Below are 20,193 nucleotides of genomic sequence, written 5' to 3' on the forward strand. Positions count from 1 at the left end.
CTTGTCTAACTATTTTAGCTGGCATGCCTGCTGGAAAGGTTGGTAGACTTTAGAAAAGCAAACAATTACTAAATGTACTGAATAAGACTCACATTATTTACAGATGCAGAGAAGCATATTTAGTTTCTTAAATAAATAAAAAACACCAGTCAGGTGGATACAGACAGCTCAAGAGGTATGCTTAGAGATATACAGAAAAATATACATATTTTAGTATAGAATTAAGAATAATGATTATGGCTCTAGATTGCAGGAAAAAGCTGTTTCAGGTGTTTGAAAAATTATAAATTCTCCAACTTCCGTCCCACCCCCAGCCATCCTGACATACTTTTGCCCCCTCAAATATTCATTTTACATTTACATTTAAGTCATTTAGCAGACACTCTTATCCAGAGCGACTTACAAATTGGATATTCGGTGTGCATGACGCACCTGCGCACGCACACAGCTTTTAGTTAACTAGCACACTTCAGAAAAATACAGTTTCCACATTTCCATGCATGATAGTCTCTTCATGGCTTACTGCTAGTCCATCTCAGAACTAATCATGCTATCATAATGAGGAGGCAAATCCAGCAGAGGTCACTGTCATGAGAAATGTTATTGTTAATTCTTAATCAAACCTAATAAACGTTCTTGTTAATTCAAGGTCCTTAATAATGTTCATTGCTGGAAAGGCAGGGTGGACCCAAGAGAGACATTTAACAGAAATGTGTCAGTGAGGAGAAGAGCATGGGCTGCCTCTAAATGTATCAATGATGATGGGCCAATGGCTACATTTTCCTCAGCACTTAACAAGAAATGAATATATTCGATGCAAAAAGACTGCGAATTTAGCAGGTTAGCATTTTTCGTCATGAATCTTGTTCTGGAGGCAGCTCTGCAGATTGGGGCTGTGCCAGCAAGTGACCAAAGTCATTAAATCGAACCCTAACCTTAACCACACTGATAAACCTAACCTTAAATTAAGACCAAAAAGCTAATTTTTGTTTTCATGAATTTTTACAATATAGCCAATTTTTACTTTGCAGCTGGCCCATCTAGCAGAAATCACTCAGTTCTGCTGCATGACAATGCTTGATGAGATAATGCAACAGAATATTCAGAAATTCAATACATGGCATAAAACCATCATTAAATATTTACATTCAAATTATTACTGCATATCCCAACAGATATAGGTCCCTCCCTCCATGTGTAGAAGTAGAAAATGTATATAAATTGAACTTGCATCAAAACACTGATTTACGTCTGTCGTGATCATTCACACTTGAATACACAATGGCAATGCACCAAACTTTGGATAATGATGACTTCTTCCTGGATTTGAGTGAGATGACGCAACCTTACCGTCTCTATAATATACTGTAAATCCTTGAATAACTGCTCCTTCCCCTCAATCTAATCCTAACATAGCTCTGCTAACAACAATCCCTCACAGATCTTAGACTAATAACTCTCACTTCAGCTGTAACAGAGACTTCCAAACTCACAGGAGTGTCAAAGTCAGCGCTTCCATAATGGCGTTAATGGATTTTTACTGAGGCAAACAAACACACAGATGTCCTTACAGTACATCAAATACCCAAAGTCTTTCCTCCCTTTAGTTCCTGTGAGTATATAATTCTCCCTAACACCCAGAGAGACTGGGGCTCCAAGGATATATACATGACAATAGCCCAGGTGTGAGAGGCTGTGTGGCCTGTTTCCCCCCCTGTAGATGGTAGAAGTGATGTGCTGTTGGAGGGGGAGGAGGAGGAGGTGCAGGACTACCGGGTGAAGTGTCTGAACAACCTGGCAGCGGCTCAGCTGAAATTGGAGCAGTACGATGACGCACTACACACCAGCCGGGATGTTCTGTCCCTGGATCCACAAAACGTCAAAGCCCTCTTCAGGACAGGAAAGGTGAGGGACACACTGTAACATTACCTCCCCTTCACAAATCTACGGTGCCTGGGTGGCAGGGGAATTCAATTACAAAACCCTATTCAGACATTATAGATGGGTGTAAAGATGTACTGCCATTCAACATGTACTACTGAAACATGTACAGTATACAACTGAAGGATGATTGTTGATTTAGCTGTTCAGAGATATTGCAATCTATTTGCAGCTTCTGTCAGACAAGAGCGAGTACCAGGAGGCAATGGAGATACTGAAGAAGGCCCTGAAACTGGAGCCGTCCACTAAGGTGAGATAGCCTATCTAAATGAGGTTCTCAACACCTCCACCTCTCCCTAGCCTCTAGCCTGCTAGTGAAATCCACACCCCACAAACAGATCAAGGGTCAATGTCCACTACAGGTCCTTGAAATCATTGCCCAATCAAACACACTCAGATGACACTAGACCAGAGATTCATGATTTTATTTCCATGTCTGGAGTAGAGTGTGACTCACAGTTCACAATAAGTTTACAGAGTTATGTACTATTGCCCAATACTGCCAATGTTGAAGTACCTTTTGGCATGGGTTTGTGTTGTATTTTAAAGCACTTAGTGTTGGATTTGCACAATATAGTTCATCAAAGCAAAGCCAACCAAAGGTATTAGAGCCTAACACTTTGCAGAGATCATTGTGTAGTGTTACTTCCATTGCCACAGTGAAGACCTGTTCTGTGTTGCTCCTAGTGCTGTCTGCTAAATTCTCTACTCAGCCACAAAGATTTAAGACCCTGATGTCACACATTGAGTGATAAAGCAAATCAACATTTTCATTCATTTAACATTTGTAATTAATTCAGTTAGTTCTAGGCCTAACTCATTATGCTAAACAACTCCAATGCTACCAAAATACAAAGTGTGAATAACAACATTTAGAAACGTTTGCCCTTGTGGGTAGAATTCAGAATATTTTGTGCTTGTTAGTTTTTTTAACCCATGCTCTGAATGTGTTTTTCTGTGGCCTCAGCCCCACTTGGCTTGACCTGCAGTGTGCACTGCTGTCGTGTTGAGACAGTCTTGTCTAGACAAAACTAAAATATCTGGTGCCTTGGTAATTACACCCTTGTCTTGATGGCGAATAAAGTAATCTTTCCCTTTAGAGACCTCATTTAGCTGTGTGGGTAAGGAATTGAAAAACAGAAACATGATTCTGAATCCGAATGATCTATAAAAGCCATTTTGGGGTATAAGTTAGACCAAAAACCAAGGGTTGGAACCAGTTCAGGGAACAGAACAGAAAACTGAAAAATAACAACATTTTTCAAGGAACAGAAACAGAACCGGAAACAAAAGTGATCCATACCGTTATTTTAAAAGCATGGGAACCGGTTAAGAACTTTATTTTACTTCCAGGCATTTTTCTCTAGCCCCACAAAAAAACGCAACAAAGTGCCTATGCAAAGCCCTCACTCTGTCACTCAGAAACATATTCCAGTGTCTGCCTGCAAGCTGAAAATGTGTGCGTTTAGGCTACCTATCTATATTCCAAATCATGTGAAATCTATAGATTAGGGCCTATTGAATTTATTTCAATTGACTGATTTCCTTATATGAACTGTAATGCAGTAAAATCTTTGAAATTGTTGCATGTTGCATTTATATTTTTTATTCAGTGTAGTTAAAGAAGAATGGATTAACTTTTTCAATGCTAGTTAAGGATACTATAGGCCTAGATATCACGTTTCACGTTGAATTTATTAACTACAAAAAGGTAAGAGGTGTTTTTAATTCTGGTGCTGCTCTGTACACACAAGCTTGTTAGCTAGCTAGCTAGCTCAAAGGACATACAAAGTTCCTCCATAGAAGCCGCTCCTCCTAGGTATAATTATGTGGACCTAGCTATAAAAGCTTGCCAGCTTGTAGTCCTAAAACCCGGAAATAAGTTACCTCTGGTTCATTCAGCCATCCCTATGGAAAAAATGAATGGGGAAAGAATAGGGTTTTGGAATAAACGCCAAACATAAGGTTATTAACACAGTCTTAGGAGATCTTATACATTTTGTTATATGAGATAATAACAATCAGGTAACATGCCCTTTATGAATTATGAAGCCTTTGTCATTTATGTGTTTTATTATTACATAAATTCTTCAAAATTCTCAAAAAGTGAGTTAGCTGATGAAGATGATCTAGAACAAAACGTATAAGATCTCCTAAGCATGTGTTTGCCATATACAGTGAGGGAAAAAAGTATTTGATCCCCTGCTGATTTTGTACATTTGCCCACTGACAAAGACATGATCAGTCTATAATTTTAATGGTAGGTTTATTTGAACAGTGAGAGACAGAATAACAAAACAAAAATCCAGAAAAACGCATGTCAAAAATGTTATAAATTGATTTGCATTTTAATGAGGGAAATAAGTATTTGACCCCTCTGCAAAATATGACTTAGTACTTGGTGGCAAAACCCTTGTTGGCAATCACAGAGGTCAGACGTTTCTTGTAGTTGGCCACCAGGTTTGCACACATCTCAGGAGGGATTTTGTTCCACTCCTCTTTGCAGATCTTCTCCAAGTCATTAAGGTTTTGAGGCTGACGTTTGGCAACTCGAACCTTCAGCTCCCTCCACAGATTTTCTATGGGATTAAGGTCTGGAGACTGGCTAGGCCACTCCAGGACCTTAATGTGCCTCTTCTTGAGCCACTCCTTTGTTGCATTGGCCGTGTGTTTTGGGTCATTGTCATGCTGGAATACCCATCCACGACCCATTTTCAATGCCCTGGCTGAGGGAAGGAGGTTCTCACCCAAGATTTGACGGTACATGGCCCCGTCCATCGTCCCTTTGATGCGGTGAAGTTGTCCTGTCCCCTTAGCAGAAAAACACCCCCAAAGCATAATGTTTCCACCTCCATGTTTGTCGGTGGGGATGGTGTTCTTGGGGTCATAGGCAGCATTCCTCCTCCTCCAAACACGGCGAGTTGAGTTGATGCCAAAGAGCTCGATTTTGGTCTCATCTGACCACAACACTTTCACCCAGTTCTCCTCTGAATCATTCAGATGTTCATTGGCAAACTTCAGACGGCCCTGTATATGTGCTTTCTTGAGCAGGGGGACCTTGCGGGCGCTGCAGGATTTCAGTCCTTCACGGCGTAGTGTGTTACCAATTGTTTTCTTGGTGACTATGGTCCCAGCTGCCTTGAGATCATTGACAAGATCCTCCCGTGTAGTTCTGGGCTGATTCCTCACCATTCTCATGATCATTGCAACTCCACGAGGTGAGATCTTGCATGGAGCCCCAGCTTCCATTTGCGAATAATCGCACCAACTGTTGTCACCTTCTCACCAAGCTGCTTGGCGATGGTCTTGTAGCCCATTCCAGCCTTGTGTAGGTCTACAATCTTGTCCCTGACATCCTTGGAGAGCTCTTTGGTCTTGGCCATGGTGGAGAGTTTGGAATCTGATTGATTGATTGCTTCTGTGGACAGGTGTCTTTTATACAGGTAATAAACTGAGATTAGGAGCACTCCCTTTAAGAGTGTGCTCCTAATCTCAGCTCGTTACCTGTATAAAAGACACCTGGGAGCCAGAAATCTTTCTGATTGAGAGGGGGTCAAATACTTATTTCCCTCATTAAAATGCAAATCAATTTATAACATTTTTGACATGCGTTTTTCTGGATTTTGTTGTTGTTATTCTGTCTCTCACAGTTCAAATAAACCTACCATTAAAATTATATACTGATCATTTCTTTGTCATTGGGCAAACGTACAAAATCAGCAGGGGATCAAATACTTTTTTCCCTCACTGTACCTCATTTTCGGCGTTTATCCAAAAACACCATTCCTTTTCCTCATAGGCTTTGTCCAACAAACCATGGCGGAGTTGGTGCCTACAAAAATACGCCATTACTATTTATCTCTATTCAGATAATGCATATCATTACAAGATGCCCAGCGCTTCAAGCCTCTTCCTCAACCCTCTCTCAGGTAATGGCTAGAAGGGATCCTGCTTTATTTATTTATTTATTTTTTGCATTTTAGCTAACCCCTCACCCTTTTCCTACCTTAACGTAATTCTCCTAACCTGCTACGTTAATTATCCTAACCTGCTGCGTAAATTCTCCTAACCTGCTGCGTAAATTCTCCTAACCAGCTACAAAAAGTCAAATCTGACGTTAATTGGACAAAAGCTGGATCCCTTCTAACTAACACCCCTCTCTCGCTCTCTCCCCACCCGCAAAATTTCAGTCGCATCTTGCGCCATAGGCTACACTTGTCTGTCCATCAAGCATGTTAACAACTAGCTTGCCTGTTCTAGCCGCACTGATTGGTGAAGTAATTTAATGAGCTAAATGAAGAAAAGAAAACTGTTGATTTCACAGATTAAAAAAGGAACAGAAAGGAATGATATAACCGGTACTTTATTTTATTTGTGTGGTTCGAACCGGTTCATAACTTTATTTGGCAGGTCGGAACAGTGTAATGGAATGAAAAAAAATTGTGGTTGTGTTCCGAACAAAACGATTGGGAAATAATTTCAGTTCCAACCCCTGCCAATAACAGTTCGTTTTCAGGTTACACATCCCTCCCATTAGGCTACCAAGACCCTATAGTGGTCCAAATGCAAAGAAATGCTAAATAAAGTAGGCTACAAAACATAAGACAACTTTGATTATGAGAGCTTAACAGGAAACTGGTTAATATTTGTTGTCTAATATTTGTTGAAAATACTTTTTATGCTAGAAAGATAAACTAAATTTGATTGTCAACGTTAGGGGATCTGATTCAATTGTAAAGTCCAACTATGGCTTGAGCCGGAGATTGCATTTAATATGATCTATGCTGTCATCTACTGGACAACTCCTAAACTACAACCTCATACTCAATGACAATCCACCCAGCCCTCTTTACTGCTAAAATACTTAACCTAGACCACTTTACTGCTAAAATAATAAATTGTATTGTACAAGATTGTGCATAAGGTTATTAGGATAAGTAGTCACCACAGTCTCTCTTTCCCTTCCCAGGCCATCCATGTTGAGTTGTCCAAGCTAGTGAAAAGGCAATCAGGAGGCAAAGATACCCAGAAGTGGCAAGCCAAACCTGCCCGGCTCCTTGGAGACAATATTGCTCCTTTTCTGACTCCTTCTAAAAAGAAGCCACCTGTAAGCCACTGAGAACTTTCCCTGAGTGAAATGTTTAGGTTTAATTCAGTTCACGAGAAAAATACATTTGACTGTTTGTTGACATTGCGTCACTTGGTGTTTCAGGGAATTTCATGGACGTTCCTGCTTGGTGCTCTGGTGGTGGCCTTGGGCAGTTTAGTGACGTCAGTGGTTCTCACTGCAAGAAACTGACGTCCTCTACAAAGGAACTGTCCTCTAGCTCATGAATACTAAACTGAGTTGTCTACTGTGAATAAAATGAAATAAAGATTGCACTGAACGATGGAAAAACCTGTATCAATGTTCACTGACATATTGTAGCAGCACCGACATTTACACCACAGATTGTATTTATTTGAGCGTAACAGAGTAAACTAATGGCACTTCTTCCAAAGAATATATATTTTTTTTTTTTACAAAACAATGACCACAAAATAGCTTTGTGATGTAATCGTATAGTACAGTTATTAGCTGATATATGTCCCCAAATCCATAGAAAAATGCCCAAATCCCCAAACTCATTCTGGAATAGTCAATTGGTCAATGTTCAATGTTCCTCAACAAAAGATTGAGGAGAGCAGTATTCTCGTGTTACAGCTTTTAAATGTCTTGTATGATTGAGGGGTTTCTGTAATAACAGGTTATGTGTCCCAGTTCATTTTATCTATGTCAATGGAAAATCTAATAAAAATTGTAGGCCTACTGTCCGTTGATACAGAAACAACATCAATAAAGCTGCATACTGTAATAGCTATATTCCAGTCATTGTTTATAACGGAGGGGTGGATGGGGGTGGGTTCTGCCAATGAAGTATATACAGTGCATTCGGAAAGTATTCAGACCCTTCCCTTTTTCCACATTTTGTTACGTTACAGCCTTAATCTAAAATATATTAAATAAAAAAGGGTCTTCATCAATCTACACACAATACCCCATAATGACAACGCAAAAACAGGTTTTTAGAAATGTTTGCAAATGTATAAAACATAAAAAACAGATACCTTATTTACATACAGTACCAGTCAAAAGTTTGGACACACCTACTCATTCCAGGGTTTTTCTTTATTTTTGTACAATTTTCTACATTGTAGAATAATAGTGAAGACATCAAAACTATGAAATAACACATATGGAATCATGTAGTAAGCAAAAAAGTGTTAAACAAATCAAAATATATTTTCTATTTCAGATTCTTCAAATAGCCACCGTTTGCCTTGATGACAGCTTTGCACACTCTTGGCATTCTCTCAACCAGCTTCACCTGGAATGCTTTTCCAACAGTCTTGAAGGAGTTCCCACATATGCTGAGCACTTGTTGGCTGTTTTTCCTTCACTCTGCGGTCCGACTCATCCCAAACCATCTTAATTGGGTGGAGGTCGGGGGATTGTGGAGGCCAGGTCATCTGATGCAGCACTCCATCACTCTCCTGCTTGGTCAAATAGCCCTTACACAGCCTGGAGGTGTGTTGGGTCATTGTCCTGTTGAAAAACAAATGATAGTCCCAGTAAGCCCAAACTAGATGGGATGGCGTATCACTGCAGAATGCTGTGGTAGCCATGCTGGTTAAGTGTGCCTTGAATTCTAAATAAATCACAGACAGTGTCACCAGCAAAGCACCCCCACAGCATAACACCTCCTCCTCCATGCTTTACAGTGGGAAATGCACATGCGGAGATCATCCGTTCACACCACGTCTCACAATGACACGGCGGTTGGAACCAAAAATCTCAAATTTGGACTCCAGACCAAAGGACAAATTTCCACCGGTCTAATGTCCATTGCTTGTGTTTCTTGGCCCAAGCAAGTCTCTTCTTCTTATTGGTGTCCTTTAGTAGTGGTTTCTTTGCAGCAATTCGACCATGAAGGCCTGATTCACACAGTCCCCTCTGAACAGTTGATGTTGAGATGTGTCTGATACTTGAACTCTATGAAGCATTTATTTGGGCCGCAATTTCTGAGGCTGGTAACTCTAATGAGCTTATGATCTGCAGCAGAGGTAACTCTGGGTCTTCCATTCCTGTGGCGGTCCTCATGAGAGCCAGTTTCATTATAGCACTCATTCCAGGGTTTTTCTTTATTTTTAGTATTTTCCATATTGACTGACCTTCATGTCTTAAAGTAATGATGGACTGTCGTTTCTCTTTGCTTATTTGAGATGTTCTTGCCATAATAGGGCTATCTTCTGTATTCCCCCCCCTACCTTGTCACAACACAACTGATTGGCTCAAACGCATTAAGAAGGAAATAAATTCCACAAATTAACTTTTAAGAAGGCACACCTGTTAATTGAAATGCATTCCAGTTGACTATCTCATGAAGCTGGTTGAGAGAATGCCAAGAGTGCGCAAAGCTGTCATCAAGGCAAAGGGTGGCTATTTGAAGAAACTCAAATATAAAATATATTTGATTTAACACTTTTTTGCTTACATGATTCCATGTGTTTTCATAGTTTTGATGTGTTCACTATTATTCTACAATGTAAAAAATTGTAAAAATAAAGAAAAACCCTTGAATGAGTAGGTGTGTCCAACCTTTTGACTGGTAGAATAAGTATTCAGACCCTTTGCTATGAGACTCGAAATTGAGCTCAGGTGCATCTTGTTTCCATTGATCATCCTTGAGATGTTTCTACAACTTGATTGGAGTCTACCTGTGCTAAATTCAATTGAGTGGACATGATTTGGAAAGGCACACACCTGTCTATATAAGGTCTCACAGTTGACAGTGCATGTCAGAGCAAAAACCAAGCCATGAGGTCTAAGGAATTGTCCGTAGAGCTCCGAGACAGGATTGTGTCGAGCCACAGATCTGGGGAAGGGTACCAAAACATTTCTGCAGTATTGAAGATCCCCAAGAACAGAGTGGCCTCCATCATTCTTAAATGGAAGAAGTTTGGAACCACCACGACTCTTCCTAGAGCTGGCCGCCCGACCAAACTGAGCAATTAGGGGAGAAGGGCCTTGGTCAGGGAGGTGACCAAGAACCAGATGGTCACTCTGACAGAGCTCCAGAGTTCCTCTGTGGAGATGGGAGAACCTTCAAGAAGGACAACCATCTCTGTAGCACTCCACCAATCAGACCTTTATCGTAGAGTGGCCAGACAGAAGCCACTCCTCAGTAAAAAGCACATGACAGCCCACTAAAGGACTCTCAGACCATGAGAAACAAGATTCTCTGGTCTGATGAAACCAAGATTAAACTCTTTGGCCTGAATGCTAAATGTCACGTCTGGAGGAAACCAGGCACCATCCCTCCCGTGAAGCATGGTGGTGGCAGAATCATGCTGTGGGGATGTTTTTCAGCGGCAGGGACTGGGAGACTAGTCAGGATTGAGGGAAAGATGAACGGAGCAAAGTACAGAGAGATCCTTGACAACAACCTGCTCCAGAACACTCAGGACCTCAGACTGGGGCGAAGGTTCACCTTCCAACAGGACAACGACCCTAAGCACACAGCCAAGACAACGCAGGAGTGGCTTTGGGACAAGTCTCTGAATGTCCTTGAGTGGCCTAACTAGAGCCCGGACTTGAACCCGATCGAACATCTCTGGAGAGACATGAAAATAGCTGTGCAGCGATGCTCCCCATCCAACCTGACAGAGTTTGAGAGGATCTGCAGAGAACAATGTGAGAAACTCCCCAAATACAGGTGTGCCAAGCTTGTAGCGTCACACCCAAGAAGACTCAAGGCTGTAATCGCTGCCAAAGAAGCTTCAACAAAGTAGTAAGTAAAGGTTCTGAATAGTCATATAAATGTGATATTTCATTTTTAAATTGATAATACATTTGCTAAAATTGTCTTGATGGGGTATTGTGTGTAGATAGATGACAGTTTTGCAGAATTGAAGACAATTTAATCAATTTCAGAATACGTCTAACGTAACAAAATGTGGAAAAAGTCAAGGGGTTTGAATATTTTCCAAATGCAATGTATAAACACTGGATCACTGATGCGATGTATTGGCCAATTAGAGGCTTTGAATCCACCAGTCGCCATATTGGTACTCCCCAGAAGGAGCAGTCCTCCATAGGAATGAACGGAATTCTACAGTATTTCAATAAAATGACAAAATTATAAGTATTTTAGTATTTCTTTGTTGATGTGGGGACAGTCCCATTAGTACTAAAAAAATAATTTAAGGAATCGTTTTTTATATAAACATTTTTTTTAAATGTTCAGTTCAAATAATGTAATTTAAAAGTATGCATTAAGGCAGTGGTCACCAACCTTTTCTGAGTCAAAATGCAAGCAGAGATCTACCACTCAGATGTATTTTAAATATGACTTAAAAATCGTAAGCCTATGCAACATTAACCAATTAAAAACAGTTAGGTAGCAATGAGGTTTGTGCAGTAGGCTATATGCCCAATACATTATCACTATGCTTGAATTGCCCTGCCAATGTTGTTTTTCTCAGACTATATTTCTAAATTGTAGGTATATGATCACACTGGTAATAGATAATTTGTTATTACTTGTGAGGCACAGCTGAGTGAGCATAATATTATGATTTTTTTTTTGAGGACTGATGGCCTGCATCTGATGGTCAGTCTGAGGGGAGGGAAGGGGAACAGCGGTGAGGCTGCCTGTCACCTGACTCATGTCCCTCGGCTCTCCCTACCTCCGCTGAGAAAAGGGGAGACCTTCTTCCAGCTGATGGCGAAACTTAAGTCGCACTGCATTATTTCTGCCTCATGCACCAATTCATGTCGTTACTCCTATGACCAGAGACAGTGAAATATTCCTAGATATTAAAAAAGGCACAAGCTGCAAATAATAACAACGCAAACTTATTGAAACACTTTGCTATACTCATTAATTGAAGCTGCAGTGCTGGTTGGAGCCTATGCGGAAGTAGTGAGAATGAGCATTTTATGGCTTATAAAAATTTTGAACAAAGTGTTGACAGTGCTGAATAACAACTTAAACATGAACTTACTCATAAAAACAGCAGCTCTTTGCTGTATTCGTTGAGTCTCTCTCTAGTAATGATTTTAAAAGTTTTTAAATCTCACATTATCAACTTTGGTGAGTTCGAGGATTCTTTTTAACTCAATTCGCCTTTGCACTCCTAAACAACGCAATTTTTTAAAACTTTGGCAAAGGGTCAATTCTACAAAACGTAGTCCACTCTATTCATAACAGATTCTAGTTTTCCAGAAAACTGTATTGAAGTCAAATGTTTAATCGATGAGAAAATCCATCTTCTTCCATCTTCTCCCACTGCCGGCCACTGGGCTTCCTCTCACTACCATATTTGGTAGTGAGTGGAAACGCCAAGCGGATGCTTCACATTTATACATCCTGTGAAATATCTGTCTCATTGTTCTGTCTGTGGCTTTACCGTTGGAGGAGTAACAAAATGGCTGCGTGGTGGCTTCAATACAGCGTCCCCTGTCAGTCATCCAGGGTTTGTACACATAATTGGATACTGCCCATTACATTTTCATAAAGTCTAATATTAATAAATGTCTTTGGGAGGAAGGATTTTGTTTACATTTGTATCTAAAATCATAATTGAGAAAAATCTAATTCCAGTTGCAAATATCCTTTAATGTCTATCAAAGTATTTGTAGTAAATTACTCAAATGTATTGAATCATTGAGAAAAATATAACTTTGCAAACATAATTTGAAGCTATAAAGTTGTTTTACAGTCGTGTGGCCTGCCAACCACCATAACAGAATCTCTTTGGGTTTTTTTTGTTAAAGAATCTAGTATAGTTATGGTATTTCATAATCTTCAAAAGCCACTGGGAAATTTAAATCATTGATAAAATGTTGCATTTTTAGGTTTTATAGTACGAGTCATAATAACCATAACACCTAGTGGTCAAACAAGCAAATGGTTCCAATCGATTTTCCACCATTAATTTTTCCCATAGGGGATTTTAGAAACACTTAAAATAAGGGCTGTGTTTGAAGGTATATGCTTACCCTGGCGTGATGTTTTGATAACCGTGTAAATCTCTCTAGTCAATATATTCACCCTCCAAAAATGAAGCGCTAATTAGCTGCTAATGTGGCTATCATACAGAACTACAAATGCCATGATGATCTGGACGGGACTGCCGAATCGAGGCAAAGGTAAGAATATCTGGATGAACTATCTAATGTTAACTACATTTAGTAATGAATAAATTGGCTACATTTCATTAAAATGGACAATTCTGTGCACTGTCTTGTGCATGTTTTAAATTGACACAATACCTGCTCGCAAAGGTGTCAGCTAGAGTTGACGTGCAGGAGCTGGCAGGGATATGTAGTCTAGCATGATTCTACTTTAATGCTAATTAGCATTTTTTGAATCTGAGAGTAAATAGAGCTGAATATATTGATAAAAGTCAACTTGTCCGAGAGAGATTTACATTGTTATCAAAACAAATGGTGGAAAAACCATTGGAACCATTTCCCTGTTTGACCGCTAGTATTTATGGGTATTATGACACCTCCACTGTGGGGCTCTATTGCCGCGTTCAAAACAACTGGGAACTCCGGAATGGAGGTCGGACGGAAAAAAGATGGTGGAAGCGGATGATGATGTGGATTCTGAATCTAATGGTGGTAGAATCAAGGAGAATTTGAATATTGTCCAAAAGAATGGAAAACGGAGCAAAGTAGAGTACAGTGATGAGAATGTCTCTTAGTATCTTGTAGGAGTACGGTTTGTAAATGAGGAGCAGCTGATCGAATTACCAATCTTGAGGAATCCATTTGAGATATCCAAACTGGTGGAGAGAGTGCTGGGTAGAGTGAAGGCTGTGAGGATCACGAGAGGCGGGCTGGTTTAGATTTTTTGTGCTTCTGAGGATCAAAAGAAAAGTGTGTTGCGTCTCACCCGATTTGATAAGTTTGAAGTGTCGTGTGTGTCTCTTAGGAACAGGGCACCCCTCAAGGGGGTTATATCTGGAGTCTCGTGGGAAGTAGATGTTGAAGAGATGAAAAATATTCCTGGAGTGATTGATGCACGTCGGTGAATGAAGAAAAAGTGAAGAGTCTATCTGTTCTTTTGTTTTTTGATATGGAGTCTCTCCCTACTCAAGTGCAGTTGGGGTTTATAAACTACAGAGTCAGAGCATTTATACCAAGACCAATGCAGTGTGATCATTGTAAAGCTTTTGGACATGTTTCAAGTGTTTGCAGAAGGGAGAAGCCGAGATGACCAAATCATATGTGTTATAAAAGTGATGAAAATGTGACATGTTGCAATTGTGGTGGGAACCATGAAGCATTTTACATTTTTTTACATTTTAGTCATTTTAGCAGACGCTCTTATCCAGAGCGACTTACAGTTAGTGAATACATTTTCTTTTTTTTATACTGGCCCCCCGTGGGAAACGAACCCACAACCCTGGCGTTGCAAACGCCATGCTCTATCAACTGAGCTACATCCCTGCCGGCCATTCCCTCCCCTACCCTGGACGACGCTGGGCCAATTGTGCGCCGCCCATCACCCTTGTGGGGCATTTGAAGCCATGTCTTTCAAATGCCCCACAAGGGTGAAAGAGAATGAGGTGGCCAAAGTCAGGGCTATCCAGAGCATATCATATGCAGCAGCTGTTAAAAGGGTTGGGGGTTTGAATGGTGCACTTGAAGAGTCCATGGTGGTGGATAGGCCTTCACTGCATACTGCAGCGGTTGCCTTTCACCAGCAGGATCCTGACATTTTAAAGGTTAAGAAGGTGGACTTCGTGGCCTTTATAGCTATGGTGATAAATAGCACTGCCAAGGTGGAGAGAAGGTCCAGGAAGATAGAAATCATTGTGGAAGCGGCGGAGCGGTTCCTGGGGCTGAAAGATTTATCGGTGAAAGAGTTACATGGAATATTGTCACAAGCCATACCACCCTCTCAGGCCCTAGAGCCTGAGAAGGGAGACAGGGAGAACTGAAAGAAGGAAGAAGTGGGAGTTTTGTTTTGTTTTATCAATGTACTGTTTTTATTTGTGTGGATTAAGTTAGTTTCCTTATCAAGTATGGATTTAATTTTTACCCGTCCAGTTGGTGTTGGCAATACACCTTTTTGGGTTGTAGTCCACCATAAATCCCACAGAAGAAGAAGAAGAAGAACTGGGAAATCTCCGACCTCAGTGTGTTCCAGACAACTGGGAACTCTGAAAAAACGAGCTTCAACTGGGAAAATCTATTTGAACGGTCATCCAATTCGGAATTCTAACTTGGGCCTCTTTCTAGAGCTCCGACTTTGAAGATCACTGACATCATGATTTGACCCTGTATTTTTCCAAGTTCCCAGTTGTTTTGAACGCGGCATAATGTACTGATATTATGTAGACGTCAACTAGAAGGAAATAGGGGAGAAAGAGAGTGCGCTTGTTTGAAATGGAAAAGCGTTGCAGTAGCTATTGATGAGGAAGAACATCAAGATGAACCAGTTGATTTACAAGTGGGATGCACTGTTGAGCTCTACATCCCGAGGGGTTCGTGCTGATTGTATGGAGATTGTGACAACCGATTAAATGGTGTCCCTTGACAAGGCAAGAACAAGATGTGTGTCAGGAGAAGTGCAGTATTATCATAAGGAGAGTTATACGTGGAATACGGAGGAGGAATGGAGGGAAAAAGAGAGGCAGAGGAGGTCTAAGAGAGAGAGGGAGGAAGAGGGTGAACTTGAGTCGGTTAAAAATGGAGGAAAAAAGGGAGATGGTTTGTTAAAGAAGAATGGTAGAAAGTGTAAGCAGGAGGAGAAATGGAGGTGAATGAGGTCGAAGTATCGGAGGTGGTAGGTGTGGTGAAGTTCTCGGAGCCCGAGGCTTGCACCGAGGGTCAGGATAAAGATGAGTCTGACAGTAGGAGTGAAGTTTTTGGAAAAAGTGGACCCTTGCCTTTTGGCTGATCCATTTGTGGTTTCAGGGTGGGTGAAAACAGAGTTGGGTGCTGTGGAATCGGTGAGGGTAACCAGAAGTGGTCTTGTGATAATTGTTTGTGTTTCTGCTGGTCAGAGGGAGCAGGCGCGCTGTGTTAAACAAATGGGGGCAAGAGATGTGAATTGTTTTGCTCTCAAGAAAAGGGCACTATCGAAAGGAGTTATTACTGGGGTAGCGGTAAATGTGAAAGCTGACCAACTGAAGGGGAAGATTCCCGGTGTTTATGATGCTTGTCGTTTGGTGCGACGCAGACAGGGTGGTGTGAGTGGTGAAACAGAAGAGTCATTGTCTGTTCTTTTGAGTTTTGATGTTGAGTCTTTGCCCGACAAAGTGATGTTAGGATATATAAGTTATCCTGTATGAGCTTTTGTGCCGAATACATTACGTTGTTACAGGTGTCAAGCTTATGGGCATGTGGCAGCAGTGTGTAGGAGGGAGGTTCCTAGGTATGAGAAGTGTGCAGAAGGACATGAGACAAAGGAATGTGTAGCATTGTGGAAAGTAGTGGTATGTGTTAATTGCATGGGTGCCCATGGGGCTGGGGATCAGAAATGTCCCATGCGAGAGGCAGGTTGAGGTTTCCAGGGTTAGAGTAGTGCAGAAGTTGTCATATGCTGAGGCAGTGAAGAAAGTAGAGGGAGATGGGTCAAGGGAGAGGAATCCTGAGAGGAGTGGTGTGAGTAGTAGATCCGTACCAGTACAGAGGGATAAACCAACAAGTGATATATGTTTCAGTAAGATTGGATTTTTGTCATTTATAGCAATGGTTATCAACTGTACTGCAGGGATGGGACGTAAGTCGCAGAAAATAGAGATTGTGGTGGCAGCTGCAGAGAGGTATTTGGGTGTGCGAGACTTCACATCAGAATAGTTACAGAGTGTGTTAAGTGGCGGTGTCCCATCTTTTCAGGCTTTTGGCCTGAAGTAGGACTAGTATCCCTTCTTTCTTTTCTCTCCAAAACTCTTGAGCGTGTCGTCTTTAGCCAACTCTCTTGCTATCTCTCTCAGAATGACCTTCTTGATCCAAACCAGTCAGGTTTCAAGACTGGTCATTCAACTGAGACTGCTCTTCTCTGTGTCACGGAGGCTCTCCGCACTGCTAAAGCTAACTCTCTCTCCTCTGCTCTTGTCCTTCTAGACCTGTCTGCTGCCTTTGATACTGTGAACCATCAGATCCTCCTCTCCACCCTCTCCGAGCTGGGCATCTCCGGTGCGGCTCACTCTTGGATTGCGTCCTACCTGACCGGTCGCTCCTACCAAGTGGCGTGGCGAGAAGCTGTCTCCGCACCACGTGCTCTCACCACTGGTGTCCCCCAGGGCTCAGTTCTAGGCCCTCTCCTATTCTCGCTATACACCAAGTCACTTGGCTCTGTCATATCCTCACATGGCCTCTCCTATCATTGCTACGCAGACGACATACAACTAATCTTCTCCTTTCCCCCTTCTGATAACCAGGTGGCGAATCGCATCTCTGCATGTCTGGCAGACATATCAGTATGGATGACGGATCACCACCTCAAGCTGAACCTTGGCAAGACGGAGCTGCTCTTCCTCCCGGGGAAGGACTGCCCGTTCCATGATCTCGCCATCACGGTTGACAACTCCGTTGTGTCCTCCTCCCAGAGTGCGAAGAGCCTTGGCGTGACCCTGGACAACACCCTGTCGTTCTCCGCTAACATCAAGGCGGTGACCCGATCCTGTAGGTTCATGCTCTACAACATTCGGAGAGTACGACCCTGCCTTACACAGGAAGCGGCACAGGTCCTAATCCAGGCACTTGTCATCTCCCGTCTGGATTACTGCAACTCGCTGTTGGCTGGGCTCCCTGCCTGTGCCATTAAACCCCAACAACTCATCCAGAATGCCGCAGCCCGTCTGGTGTTCAACCTTCCCAAGTTCTCTCACGTCACCCCGCTCCTCCGCACACTCCACTGGCTTCCAGTTGAAGCTCGCATCTGCTACAAGACCATGGTGCTTGCCTACGGAGCTGTGAGGGGAACGGCACCTCCGTACCTTCAGGCTCTGATCAGTCCCTACACCCAAACGAGGGCATTGCGTTCATCCACCTCTGGCCTGCTGGCTCCCCTACCTCTGCGGAAGCACAGTTCCCGCTCAGCCCAGTCAAAACTGTTCGCTGCTCTGGCACCCCAATGGTGGAACAAGCTCCCTCACGACGCCAGGACAGCGGAGTCACTCACCACCTTCCGGAGACATTTGAAACCCCACCTCTTTAAGGAATACCTGGGATAGGATAAAGTAATCCTTCTACCCCCCCCTTAACCCACCCCACCAAAAAAAATATAAACATTGTAAAGTGGTTATCCCACTGGCTATAAGGTGAATGCACCAATTTGTAAGTCGCTCTGGATAAGAGCGTCTGCTAAATGACGTAAATGTAAATAGATTTAAATAGTGGAGTATGGTATTTATTATTATGTTTTGTGAGTGTTAGATGGTAGGGTATTATTATTATTATTATTAATTATTATTATTTTTAAAGCAAAGTATAAGGGAGTTATACTCCAGTCTTGTAGGTGGTGGTAATGTAACATTTATTGGATGCCAACAGCCGTTAAACCTCATCGAAGAAGTAGAAGAAAAGAAATACCGCTACTCTCGCGATGTCTCGTATCAACGCGTTCACTTGCCGTGACGTAAATCGAATATTGTCGGTGCACAGCTGGCAGGCTTGGCAGCCTTCTCCACACCGTTTACATAGAAACAACAACATGACAAGTGAGTATATAGCTATATTTTTATTTACTATGTATTAGCTACTAAACTAAAGTTGTTTGTTGGTAGCTAAGCTAGTTACGCATCTCGCTTTGCTGTTTCAAGCAATGAAATCAGAGACCATCAATGCTAGGTAGCTAACGTTAGCTAGCTATGTTTGAACTGGATAAGTAAAAAAGAAAAAAAAAGCTAGCTAACTAGAAAGTATAGTGCAACATGGCTTTCTGTTACCATACACGAATTTGTTTTAGTGCCATAAAATGTATACCCTTTTCCATTGTTAACTGGTAAGGATCTGATTTGTAGTTAGCTCGCTAACTAGCTACGTTAACTGACGTTAACTGACTAGGCCCGTGAAGTGCCACGCACAATAACAAACCCTGCTAAGCAGTGGCCTAGCGTTATGCTCCCTCTCTCCCGAACGTACATTATAGATTAAACCATTATTTTCGTTTTCACTAACTATTAGGTACACTGTTGTAATTATCTAGCCCGTTCAGTTACCAAACTATCAATACAGGGGCTGGTTTTAATTGAGTGTTTTAAAATTAAGACATTACATTTTTGTCATTTAGCAGACGCTCTTATCCAGAGCGACTTACAGTTAGTGAGTGCATACATTTATTTTATTTTAATTTTATACTGGAATCGAACCCACAACCCTGGCGTTGCAAATGCCATGCTCTACCAACTGAGCTACATCCCATTAGCAATGACTTTGCAACAGTCCCTCACCTGGGTCTTTCAAATCGATTTCTTTGCAGGGGGGAATCAGCGTGACCTTGCTCGTGCTAGAAATGCCAAAAAGCAAGGGAATGACAAGGGAAAGAAGGCTGATGATGGCATGTCTGCAGCTGCGAGGAAGCTGAGGTAAGTTATTCGTTTTGGCTTTTAGGAAGTTCTCCTGGTACACAGGTGAGAATCTTTCACTGAAAGCAGGACCAATTTTTTTTTTTACATGCATTTCGTTTTTATTGAACAGATTGTATTTGGTTTTACTATTTTGTTTGTCTTCCTTAGGGATGCAGAGATAATGCAACAGAAGCAGAAAAAAGCCAATGACCCTAAGCCGGCCGATGAGAAAGCCAAATAGCAGCAAGATCCAGAGCTCAATCACGACTATTCTCAGATACCAAGATGTTACCCATTATTGAAAGATGACCAGTTCTCTTTTTGTCCCCATAATCTGGGGTTCAGAACCAGTTTGTAATATTTTGTGGTGGAGGTTGTACTGTATAGTTTGGGAAATGAATGGTTTTGAATAAGGACTAATGCGTAAGCCTATTTCAATACACAGGTCTAATGTTAATCAGTATTTACAATGTAAAGAGCAGGAATTTCAAACTCCACTACTTGGAATTACAAAACAATATTGTATTTTTGTATTCCCTCATCTAGATTAAGTAACTCAACTAGTGGTTGTTTATGGTTTATATACCATGTTTATTGCTTTTATATTGAGGATGGGCATATGCAGTGCTGTAAGATTAATCAAATAAACAAATGAAAGATTCAATCAAACAAATCACA

The 20,193-nt window shown here is 41.6% G+C and overlaps 2 protein-coding genes across 2 annotated transcripts in view; both read left to right on the forward strand.

Annotated features, from left to right (window-relative positions):
- Nucleotides 1-7,240, forward strand: part of LOC311137108 (peptidyl-prolyl cis-trans isomerase FKBP8-like) — a gene marked incomplete at both ends in the record, with an annotated part of 55,007 nt that extends 47,767 nt beyond the window's left edge. The window contains 4 exons of the mRNA XM_084171446.1: nt 1,721-1,905; nt 2,114-2,191; nt 6,911-7,048; nt 7,154-7,240. Of these exons, the coding sequence (XP_084027572.1) occupies nt 1,721-1,905; nt 2,114-2,191; nt 6,911-7,048; nt 7,154-7,240 (488 nt within the window). The remainder of the gene's footprint in view (nt 1-1,720; nt 1,906-2,113; nt 2,192-6,910; nt 7,049-7,153) is intronic.
- Nucleotides 7,241-18,579: 11,339 nt separating this feature from the next.
- On the forward strand, nt 18,580-20,193 carry LOC311137138 (small EDRK-rich factor 2-like). Its single transcript, XM_084171482.1, has 3 exons — nt 18,580-18,666; nt 19,428-19,533; nt 19,684-20,193. Exons 1-3 carry the CDS (start codon nt 18,660-18,662, stop codon nt 19,754-19,756), a joined length of 186 nt encoding a protein of 61 aa, XP_084027608.1. The 5' UTR covers nt 18,580-18,659; the 3' UTR covers nt 19,757-20,193.

Source organism: Coregonus lavaretus (genome assembly GCF_964263955.1).
Source record: "Coregonus lavaretus genome assembly, chromosome: 11".
Taxonomy (NCBI): domain Eukaryota; kingdom Metazoa; phylum Chordata; class Actinopteri; order Salmoniformes; family Salmonidae; genus Coregonus; species Coregonus lavaretus.